Source organism: Ctenopharyngodon idella, chromosome 12, assembly GCF_019924925.1.
Source record: "Ctenopharyngodon idella isolate HZGC_01 chromosome 12, HZGC01, whole genome shotgun sequence".
In the NCBI taxonomy this organism is placed as follows: domain Eukaryota; kingdom Metazoa; phylum Chordata; class Actinopteri; order Cypriniformes; family Xenocyprididae; genus Ctenopharyngodon; species Ctenopharyngodon idella.
In genome coordinates this window covers 24906484-24919101 of record NC_067231.1, presented here as the reverse complement: position 1 = coordinate 24919101, position 12618 = coordinate 24906484, and the positions used below count along the sequence as shown (strand labels likewise).

General features: G+C 36.6%; 1 protein-coding gene across 9 annotated transcripts in view; it reads right to left on the bottom strand.

Moving 5' to 3' along the window:
* The window catches only part of kif19 (kinesin family member 19), a 44646-nt gene that overhangs the window by 14329 nt on the left and 17699 nt on the right, over positions 1 to 12618 (bottom strand). For 7 of the 9 annotated variants that reach the window (XM_051913729.1, XM_051913730.1, XM_051913731.1 and 4 more), the window contains exons 3-5: positions 5261 to 5371; positions 5007 to 5094; positions 3394 to 3530 (exon numbers count right to left, since the gene is read on the bottom strand). In XM_051913729.1, coding sequence (XP_051769689.1) covers positions 3394 to 3530; positions 5007 to 5094; positions 5261 to 5371 — 336 coding nt within the window. Of the gene's footprint in view, positions 1 to 3393; positions 3531 to 5006; positions 5095 to 5260; positions 5372 to 9749; positions 9909 to 11263; positions 11341 to 12618 lie in introns of those variants that run through there. The other 2 variants (XM_051913738.1, XM_051913737.1) reach the window with 2 other exon arrangements.

Here is a 12618-nt window from a genome sequence, read left to right as displayed (position 1 = left end):
CATGAATTCATCTCACAACACTTTTCAGGTTTCACTGCAAATGCTAATGTGCAGACTTTTTCCTTAAACCAATAATAAATTAATTTCAAAAGTAATCCACACTTTGGAATGTTTCATTCAATCAAAATCCAGAATCTGTAGCATAAACTGTCATATACAGTACTTTCTGGATGCTAGTGGAGAGATGAATGTGGGATTTAATATTTCAATAAGCTTCATTCAACCCGGTTTAGAACAAGGCCACATCCTGAGCGCCATCTGCGGTCGCCTCAAAAGCTCTCACATTAAGTTGTCTCGAACTTAATATTTCATCACTGTCAGTGAGGTCACTGTGATGTGCCGTAAGCATGTGATAATTTTAGGGTGACGCTGATGGTATGAAAAGAAGCCATTGACAGAGGAAGAGTAGAAGACCTGCTATAGATGTAGATGGATGGAAAGAGTAAAAAGTGAAAGGATAAACCGGGAGGTCTGAACCGAAACCACAGAAGCCGAGAATAAAAACGTGTTCTCTCCAGGGAAGCATCCCCTTGAGCATCTGAACGGCCCAAAGTAAACAGGAGTTTTAATGCGAAGGTGTAAGAAAAGCGGAGGACAGGAGAGCATTGTGCTATTTACTGAAGGTTGCTCTTTCCCTGTGTGGACGGAGTGGCTTACTCATAGGTCTGCACATCCCAAACACCCCTTTAACCTAAAGAAGTCAAACAGTTCTGTGTTTACGTGTATGTGTTGATGCTTGAGCATATTGAGAGTATGTGTGAGCGAGTGCATGCAGTTTTATTTAAAAAAAAAACATTTCTGATAAAATAATAATGAAATAGTTTTATTTATATTTGTGCAATGTATTATATAGTATCGATAATAAGTATCAGTAATAATTCATATATATTAATTATATGATTTTACAATGTATGTGTGCATATATATATATATATATATATATATATATATATAATTTAATAAAGCATTTATTAAATAGAAATCTTTTGTAACATTATAAATGTCTTCACTGTCACTTTTGATCAATTTAATGCACCCTTGCTGATATTGAGCATGTGTGTATGTGAATGCATGCAGTTTTATTTAAAAAAATATTTATGATAAAATTATAATAATAATGTTTTATTTATATATGTGCAATGTATTATATTGGCAATAAGTATAAGTATTGGTAATAAGTATCAGTAATAATTCATATATATTAATTATATGCTTTTACAATGTGTGTGTGTTTATTTTACATACACACACACACACATATATATTAGTACTGATGTATATATATATATATATATATATATATATGTATATATATATATATATATATATATATATATATATATTTATATTTATATATAGAGAGAATTTAATAAAGCATTTATTAAACAGAAATCTTTTGTAACATTATAAATGTCTTCACTGTCACTTTTGATCAATTTAATGCATCCTTGATGAATATTAATTTCTCTCTCTCTCTCTCTCTTTTTTATTTTTTTTTTATTTTACCACAAATGTTTGAATGGTATCATTGTTTCCATAAAAATTTTAAGCAGCAAAAACCATTTTCAACATTGATAATAATAATAATAATAATAATAATAAATGTTTTTTGAGCGGCAGAAAGATTTCTGAAGGATCATGTGACACTGAAGATTCAGCTTTGTCATCACAGGACTAAATTACATTTTTTAAATGTATTAAAATAGAAAACAATTATTTTAAATTGTAATAATATTTCAAAATATTACAGTTTTTACTGTATTTTTGAGCCTTGGTGAGCATAAGAGACTTCTTTCAAAAACATTAAAAAAATTGTAATTTTCCAAACTTTTGACAGGTACTGTACACACTGTAAAAGCATACTACTGAAATATTCAGCAACGTACTGTATACTGCATTTACCATTTCTTTACATATAGTTTACATCTAGCAGTGAAGAGTATGCTAGTATGCCAATAAAAATGGTAAGATATAGGGTATGTTTGTCTGTGCACGTTTGTCTCAGACAAATTTACATTTTCTGAAGAAAATGTGAGATGTACCCATGTAAAACTTGCTACCACAATGCTATAGTGCTATGAATTGCTCCCAAGGTGTTGCTACCCAGTTACTAGAAATTCTGAGTGATTGCCATGCAGCTGTGTGGTTGCTAGTGTGTTATGAGTGGTTTCCAGGGTGTTGCAAGGTGGTTAAGTCAAAAGAGCTCACTCTCATGTCTATATGATATTCTGCTTTTTAGATATGACTTGGGTACCTCCTTCAATGTAAATCTTTTTTGCAGTTTTATCTCCCAATGCTCCAGTTTAGCCTTCAAACTCAATAGCCTTGTCCTGTTTTTAACAGCAGATGCACGTGCACTTGAGATCACATGTTCGCGCTGACAGGAGCATCACTTCAATTCTCAGTGTCTTTTTTTCATCTCACACTGTCTCACATTCTTTGTCGACAGTCTCACTGCTCATTTTGTCAATCAAAGTCTGTTCAGCAGCATTTCTATTGTATAGTGTCTGGCAGTGATGCTTGACAATGTGTTATTTCACCTTTACAATGGTGATAGTGCTGCAATATCCAAGCACACGGTGTTCAAACACCACTGTAGGAGCTGTATATTTAACCTTTTATTATAGAACAATCACTTCTGGTCTTTTGTAAAAATCCAATTGACTGTCCTTTTCTTTTGGTATGTACTTGAACCTTGCAGTGTGTCCTAACCAGGCACAATGTGACAAGTTTCATCGATAAAAATGTAGTCTGTCTACACTGAATGTAACAAAGTGTGGTGCCTGGTTAGGACACAGTGCTTGAGACAATTATAAAACGATTGTAAACAAGATACAAGATACATGGATGAATAAACACATGGGGGGAAGGACGGTTAGAGGCTTGTAAGTGTGACAGAGTCATCAATAATAGATCTATACATTACTTGGATAGTCGCATAAAAGCATAGTGATTTGTTTCCATGTTAGCGCAAGAGGGGATCAAGGATGCATGTATTTGTTATGAGTAAACTTGGTTTGAGAAAACAACTCAGTAGGGGAACAAGCTGTCTCGTATCAATACAACATCACCGTAATCAAAGATGCTGAGATAGTCGCTAAGCCGACAAGATTACCCCTCCCTCACGCAAACAGATCTGATAAACAGACATGCTTTCAGTCGCTCCTCACGGGCCTGATAATTATCTTATCACATAACACTTAAGCTGTTACCCTTTTTTAAAGTGTTTGAAACTGAATGAGGGCAATTTACTTTACTATGTGCGTTTAGCATAGCAGTAAGGTAACGGTATCTTTACAAGGTCTGTATCGAACCTCCAGGTGATATTGGAGCAAAAAAAACAACAACAAGTGGCTGATAAAATCCTATTTAGCAACCAAATGAAGATCTCACCTCCAAGTAGGACATCGAGACACTGTACTGCATGTCATCGCTGGTTTCTTCGATGGCTTTGAATAGGTCGTTTAATGTGCGAACGTAGATACCAGGTTCTCTGTCTGTTCCCAGCATGGTGTAAGTCTTCCCACAACCTGTAAACACATACATGTGCTTAATAGGACCACAATTTACCATCATTAATAAAATAAAATAATAAAATAAATAGTGACCCAATACGAAACTTAAATTGTTTAAAATACTACAAAAAAAATAAAATGTGCTTAAACATCAAACATAGACCTTTATCAATCAGTTGCATTTTATTACTTGCATTTAGTACAATTTTTTGTTTCATGTCGTCTGTGACAGACCAGGCCTAGCTCTCTTTTAATGAATGTGAAATAATTGTAGATAATTAGCATATGTTCATCAGCATGACATAAACAAGGCACAGGTGTGAGATGAGTCATAGTGAGTGAAACAATGTTTACAGGTGGATTTTACCCCCGTCAGGCTGAGCACAGCTTTATATAGCCATGGCCACAGACAGGAACAGTCAGTAAAAGTCACTCCGAGGACAGATTAGAGCACGCGGGCGCACAAGAACCACACAGACATATGCTCTCCAGGAACTTTTATTAAATTCAAAGGAGCATAAAAAAGGGTGAAATATTACCCAATAATGTGTTCTTGACAGCTGTCATGGAATTCAGTGAGCTAGGTGAACATATAATACATATAAATTGTATTTGGAAACATCAATAAATCATTATGTGTTATAGTTGGCACTGTGGTCTCTTTGTAGAATCAGTGCATGTGACTTTGTTGATTGAAGCTGTTCCTTAAGCAGGAAGAAAGAAGATCAGGGTGATAATCTGTGTGTCCTAGTCGTGCCTAAGTGTCTGTGATTTTTACTACTTTGGCAATCTGGCCACTGCGGATGTCAACAATGTGTTCATGCCATTGCTGTGGTTTCACATAATATTTAAATATACTTAAAAAAAACAAACAAAAAAAAAACTGCTGATTTGATTTTATCTCCCACACTCTCTTCACTTTATTGTAGAGATGCACCGATATATCGGCCAATAATCGGTATTGGCCGATAAAAGCACATTTTCACACTATTGGCTATCAGCCGAGAACGATAACTATAAAGATAGCTATAACAATAAAGATAACTATATTAGCGTCCACACCAGTGGATGATATGGTTTTGTTTATTCTAAGCGCTTGCTTGTCTGTCACTTTAAATGCTCTAGCTCATAAAAGCATGATGTTTTTCTGATTGCCTCTCAATGTTTTTATCGTTCATCAGCTGGATAAAATCATTCTGAAAGTGATTCCAATTATATTGTTTCTCTGTGCGGTTACCATTATACCATTATAGTTTTAGAATTTGTTACTGAAGTTTAATTCATAGGCACTATTAAAAGAGTGTATTATAATGATCAGGATATAATTAGGGGCTGTATGACTGAAACTTAAGATCCTAATTCTTGAGTTAAGATTCAAAAAAGTGAAATGACCATGGTAACTAAACAGATTGGATTCTGAGTTATTATGTTCCTATATATAGAATATATAGTATAAATATCGCTTAGCACAAGATATGAACAGGCACTGACCTGTGGGTCCGTAGGCAAAAACAGTGGCATTGTAGCCTGATATGAGACCTTCAATCAATCCTTTAGTGGTGGATCTGTACACCTCGTCCTAAGGAAAACACATTTAAAACACGTTTAACTGAGGCCATAAATGCACATAAAGGCGTAAGTACATAAAGCATGTTAAAGTCTGTATATACATGTGCTTCAAACTGATCCGCCCTTGCAAACATACACAGACAAAAAAAAAAAAAAAAAACACAGAACAAGCTTGCCTGCGTGGCTGTATAGTCGAAGGCCACATCAAACATATAAGTCTTCTCTCTGGACCGATTAGCTCGAAGAATATCATCTGGATCTTCCATAGGGTCCATCAACACCACCATCTGAAAAGGAGGGAAAGAAAAAGATGAATAAGAGTATTACATCTGGTTACATGTTTTAAGCTTTTATATGCACTGCATATACTGAGTGTACATCAAAACCATTTTGGCCTTTTAGTCGCTGCCTGACAACATGCTTTACTGGGAAAAACAGCTAGCTATCACCTCACATTAACTACTAAGGCCATTTATTTCGGTTATAGTGACACAGAGTGTCCTAACAACACCTCTAAATAGAAATATCATAATGGGTCCACATGAAAGACACGGCTAGTGTGGCTTAAAAGCAGGAGATAAGAGCATCATGATAGAAGACACCAAACCTAATTTAGTTTCCATTTTTACATCTACATTTGGAAAAAAATGGTCCTGATGATGGAGGTCAACGTCATTTAAAGGAGCCCATGGATGGTTCCAGATGCAGGCAAAAGGCTGAATCTTGTTGTTTCAAGAACCCTATGGGATCTGGAAGGCTTTGGGGTGCAGAGCCAATGTTCCAATCAGTCGGGGCTCGTGAAAATACACCCATATCATTTGACGACCCGTTCAAACACACAAACACAGCTTTCTCTTTGAAGCCTTGCAATTGAAATGCAGCAGAGGAGATCTGACTTTTAAAAGAGGCCAATTATAGTGGAGCGCAATTCAAACATACAGACGCTCTCTACAAACAGTGGAAGGAGAAAAGACTGGGCGAGGAAATGGACGTTAGAAAGGTGGAGAAAAGGTGAAAAGGACAAACAGGCCATGCCTCATTGCAACTGTCCCAGGGATTGAACAAACTGTTAATTTACTGTTTTATATTTATATCTTACGTTATGTTTATTTCATAGACAAACGCAGGGAGAGAGAGAGAGAGAGACATACACTACAATTCAAACGCATAAGAGACTTCTTTCAAAAACATTAAAGGGGACCTATTATGCCCCTTTTCACAAGATGTAATATAAGTCTCTGGTGTCCCCAGAATGTGTCTGTGAAGTTTCAGCTCAAGATACCCCACAGATCATTTATTATAGCTTGTCAAATTTGCTCCATTTGGGTGTGAGCAAAAACATTTTTGTGTGTGTCCCTTTAAATGCAAATGAGCTGCTGCTCCCAGCCGACCTTTTCAGAAGAGGGTGGAGCTTTAACAGCTTGTGCTTCGGTTGCTTCTCCAAGCTGGAGAATCTCACGCAGCCAAAATGATGATTGTCAGTAACGGTGTTCAGTTTCTGAACGGTTCTGAACATTTATGTAGTTGCTGTGGAGTTGATTCAACTCTTCGACTAGCATGTGGCATATTAGCCGTCATACAAATCCAGCATTGAACTGACCCTCATTGGTGAAGCAGTCCGTGTTTTGATGTACCTGCACCATGTGTGGTTTTTCCTGAGGGTTTTACTTACGATGGGTGCAGTGATCGTGCTCTCAGCCATATGGTACATGAGTTTATGTTATCTCATCATTCACACAGTGACAGCTGTAGAGTGGCAGTTTGGCCAGTCCTAATGTTCTTAAGATACCAGTGCCAGTATAGTTTACGTGGCACGAGAGAATGACGCACTGTAATCAGTACTGGGTCACTGATCAGGTTCCACTCACCTGAAATGGTCCCTGCTCTTAAAAAAAGCCAGTAGTGTACACCTACTGTATGTTCTCATGTAATGCCACCACTGTATAAAGGGTCCAGTGGAGTTGATGTGAAAATGGTCAATGATCTTTAACAGATAGCTTGACCCTCAGACATGAAAAGCTGTGTCATCATGGAACTTAACAGGCACATCAGATGCACTGTAGGGCAGAAAGATATTCATCTTCCACTGGTTTTTTAATTACTTTTCTTGCTAGAGTCCCTGGGTGCTTTGGTTTAATCATACCTGTGCAAATAAACCCTATGACAATCAATGTACCATGAGGACCAATGGAAAAGACAAGCCACTGTCACAGAGCTCTTTCCAAAAGACGTTCGACTGCTGCTAAGCAACCATTCAATTAAGAGATAAAAGAGTTAACAGGAAAACAGTAAGTACACGTCCAGATGAGACCACAGGCTAACTCTATCTAGGCTATGAAGTAGCCTATATGAAATATACTTAGGTAGCTGAAATCTGTTTTGAGAACGTGTTTTTGTACACACATTATTGATGACCCCATTCTGTATATTTATATATAATTGAATTTCAAAATTCAAATGAACAAATCAAAAGTAAACAAAACTGTAACTTGCAGGGAAAATTATTGTTGAAATCTTTAATGTCTCATTTGTCCTTCTGGATTGAAATTAAATTAAAAGGAGAGCAAATGGAAACTTTTTTCTGAAATCTGATGTTTCTGATCATAAAAAAGTCAATTATTCTGAAATTAATAATTAAAATAATTAAACAAATTAAAAAAAAATGGTATAGCAATCAGTACATATTAATAAATAAATCTCAAGAAATCAATCAAAAGACACTTCGAAATTGCTTTTTAACAAAAAATGTACATTTCTCAAAAAAAAAGACAAAATTAGCTTTCCACATTTATCCACATTTATTTATAGCTTTATAGTCTGTCTATGCCAACAATTGTCTAATTTGTTTTCATTTCAGTTTGGACATTTAATTTACTAAGGAATTACTGATACCATCTGTACCATAAATCATCCACTACCTCTTCTAAACAATAAAAAAGCAACCTCTGATCAACAAAATTTGGGATTGAGATTTTTAAATTTTAAATCATCCATTGAAGGGTTAATTCACCCAAAAATGAAAATTATCCCATAATTTATTCACCCTCGAGCCATCCTAGGTGTATATGATTTTAGACAAACACAATCAGAGTTATATTAAAAAATATCCTGGCTCTTCTAAGCTTTATAATGGGACTGAATGGTACCCTAGATTTTGAAGCCCAAAAAAGCTCATCCATCCACCATAAAAGTAATCCATACGGCTCCAGGGGGTTAATAAAGGCCTTCTAAAGCGAAGCGACGCTTCTTTGTAAGAAAAATATCCATATTTACAACTTTATAAACTATAATCACTGGCTTCCAGTAATGGCCGTATACAAGTCGTGCTCTGGTGAAAGAGTGACCATTCAGAATGGTACCATTCAGTCCCACTATAAAGCTTGGAAGAGCCAGGATATTGTTTAATATAACTCAGACTGTGTTTGGCTGAAAGAAGAAAGTCACATACACCTAGGATGGCTTGAGGATGAGTAAATTATGGGATAATTTTCATTTTTGGGTGAACTAGCCCTTTAACTTGTCTAAAAAAGCTTAAATCTTGTTAAACTGTGCCACAATGCCACCCAATGCTGGTGATAACACAAGCCTGTCTGTGACTGATGAGAATCACTGGTCAACCATCTGAAACCAGCAGTCTGTTCCTGAGGTCTCTCCTCTCAGTCTTACTGCAATAAAGGAGCGAGCAAAAGAGGCCCCATTAAAGGGCTGCAGGTTATTCGGAAAAGCCATCTTTGGTTTCCACCTGCATAAAGGACAGAGGGCATTCACCTGGCCTGACATTAACTGCTCGACTAGTCCACTGACTAATTCATACGTTCATAAAGGTGACATGAGAACTGAAAGAGCCTTTAGGCATCATTACAGTGCACAATACTTTATGAAATGGCAATCAAATGATCCCCCATTTGTTTGAGAAGGCAGAACTAGCCATTGTAGATGATGCTGAAGCGCACTTATCTGAAACAAGCACATCTGCTCATATGAAAGGTCTCACCGAGTCGTTGCACAAAAACAAAACGAGCCATGCGTGAATGAAGGGTGCTAAAATTAAAAGCGGAGTGTGGGTCGTAAAATATTAAATGGCGTCAAAGATCAGCCAGGGTCTGTGCAACAGCCTGCTAATGCACCGACATGAAATCAATTAGCAATATGGTGTTATTTAAATAAGTACAAAGAAAGGCACGGTCGTTTGGGGGCGACAGTCCAAGTCATCCAGGTGGATTGAGTTACCAATTAACCACGGGGTGAAGATTAGCAGCAAAGGGAGGTGAATATTGGGATCTATCCAACTGATTAAAACACAGCAGTGGTCGTAATGTATCATAAAGGAGGTGGGATGCTTGTGTGGGCTCCTGCAGGATGGATACTAAAAATTCTTCTTTGTCAAACAGACACTGGACTCACTGAACTGTTGCGACTCCTTAACCCGAAAAAATCTGAGATCAGGTTCAGTGTACTCCAGAAATGTAGAGGAGATTTATGTTAGAATGTTTCATACTAAATGTGAGGCTTTTGTCAATTGGATACTTTCATCTGTGGTTGTTCAAAAATTAAATGTTTCCTATTATTCAAATGTTTGACAAAAGATTTACAAACAAACACAGAAAGGTCACAGAAAAAAAGTTTAAATATGTCAAAAGCAATTACTTTTGATAATTTACTCACCCCCATGTCATCCAAGATGTTTATGTCTTTCTTTCTTCAGTCGAAAAGAAATTATGGTTTTTGAGGAAAACATTCCAGGTTTTTTCTCCATATAGTGGACTTCAACGGCTTGAAGGTTCAAGTTGCAGTTTCATTGCAGCTTCAAAGGGCTCTAAATGATCCCAGACGAGGAATAAGGGTCTTATCTAGCTCTGCGATATGCCACGCATTACGTAATCACCTTGGAAAGGTCACGCGTGACGTAGGCGGAACTAGAGCAAGTGTTTAGCATGGTAAAGCAACAATGTTGGATGATTTTGAAGTTGGAAGAGAAAATGAGATGGAGTTTTTTTCCCCATCACGGTATTTCACGCGTGACCTTTCCAACGTGATTACGTAATGCGTGGCGCATCGCAGAGCTAGTGCAAGATGAGCATTTGTGGTTAAAAAGTATATAATTTTGATTTAATTTTTTTAGAAAACAACCAATTGTTTTGCTAGATAAGACCCTTATTCCTCGTCTGGGATCATGTAGAGCCCTTTAAAGCTGCACTGAAACTGCAATTTGCAACGTTCAACCTGTTGGTAGCAGTTGAAGTCCACTATATGGAGAAAAATCCTGGAATGTTTTCCTCAAAAACCTTAATTTCTTTTCGACTGAAGAAAGAAAGACAAACATCTTGGATGACATGGGGGTGAGTAAATGATCAGGAAATTTTAATACTTTAAAATTCACCATTACTTAATTTTAGATTCATACAGTTAAAAACTGCAGTGTTATGCATATGTTACCATTTTTCTATTACTGAACAAGTATTTTTTATTACTGAAAAAAATAAGCTCCTTTGCTGTAGCATAAGGTGTTGTGGGTAATATTAGCACCTTTGAGAAACCATTTTCAAAATACTATAAAATTCAGTGGCTTTCTGTCATTTTAAAGAGTGTGATTTCTGCACCACAATTTCCCAATGACTCCTGTCTTCCATTATTATTTACGCAAATAGTTTTTTCCCCAAACTCACATCATTGTTTGAGGCAATGTTGCATTTTTGCCTTGCTCAAACAAACTGAGTAATGTTTTGGTGTTGATCTGCACTTTTGAAACGTGCATCAACCACATGGCTTCAAATGTTTTTCTGTTTTGACTGAGCAGGATAAACCCTGGGGGAGAACAAGCTGAGCCTCTTAATGAATAAAACTTTACTCTCTCTGACAGGTAAACAGAGCAAGAGAGAGAAAAACAAGACAGAGAAACGAAAGAGAAAGAGGAGCTACTGACTGCTACTGATTGCGCAGTTACATGAAGCCAATGATGAGGACACAGATATGAGGAGGTGTCAGATTGACCCACAATTATGCAACAGCTTGAAAGAGGCAGACAGAGCGATATGATCTGTTCATATTACTGATCCAGGCATTGTGTTGTGTGTAAACTCAGCCATGTTTTATCATAAGAGAGTTTGGTTCCCCATGGCATCATCTATGACTCCCCTCACTGATAAAGCTGTGATGTAATACAGGGCATACAATGTTACCTTGGGAAATAAAACCCGTAGCGGCAAATCCACTGAAGTCAGCCTGACTCTCACAGCTCAGGGATATGAAAACGCCAGCCTGGCACTACTGAAACATGCACACAATGAAATTAGCGGAAAATTTTTAGTGGAAATGACAGGTGTGTGGAAAATTCAAGGATTTTCCAAGGATCCAAGGATCCAAGAAATTATTATAATATAATATTATATATATATTATATATATATATATATATATATATATATATATAAAATATTTAAATCAATATTTTATTATTATTTTAATTATAATATATATAAAATGAATATATAATAAAATATTTTTTGAAATCAAATTTTTTTTTTTTAAATTATGAAAAAACCTACTTAATCTTGCTGTTGCGCTTAATGCATACAGATAAGTTAGTATTTCCGAATGTCACATAGGCCACTATATGGTTAAAGAGTGAGCAAAAATTAGCTAATTTGAAGACAGCAATCACACATGGTGAATGAGTCAGACTTTAGACTGTCATCTGACATGCTGAAGATCAGTGGACAGATATTTGTCTTTATGTCTTTCTTCATCAAGCGCAGGTTACTGTTTGCTCGTGTACCCATAGAGATGCATGTGTGTGCATGCTGGTGATAAAGCATGCATGAATGCAATGTGTTTGCACTGACATCTATGTGTATGTCTCCTCCAGATACTATATCCCCTCCCTTTATTGTGTGGCACCCCATGACACGCTAGTTGTCATGGCTACAGAGAGGCGGGTGTGGACCGTCTCAGACACCTGTTGCTATTAGCCTGATGGAGAATGGCGGCAAGAGGGGGCAGCTGTAGAAGAGGGGCCTCTCTGGGGGAAGACACACACACACACACACAAACAGGCAGGGTTGTAACTCACTGTAATACTGTCACACACTCTCACACATACATTGCAAGTTATATATCACTGACAGATGGCTATCCTGCTCCAATGGTTAGGGTTATGGGAGAATAGACTCTTAATCATAGCAGGAAGAGGAGAAAGGAAAGAGGAGTAGAGCAAAGAGATGTGTTCTTTACTAAAGATCCTTAGCAGGGTGTATCTTCTGTCATGTCCCATTCACTCTCTATTAAAACATTTTAGATTAAAAATTCACCCAAACGTTTAAATTATTTATTCAGTGACATGTTTTTCCAAATCTGTATCCTTTTACTTATTAATGTTGAAGAACGAAAACATAAAGTCATGAAAGTTGAGTTTTTTGAAGCTCTTTTATTTCATCAGTACCACATTTGTCAGGCTCCAAAAAGAACAAATAAATTAAATAAATTAAAAAATAAATAAAATAAAAATCACCATTAAAACAGTATTACGAGAGCTGTAT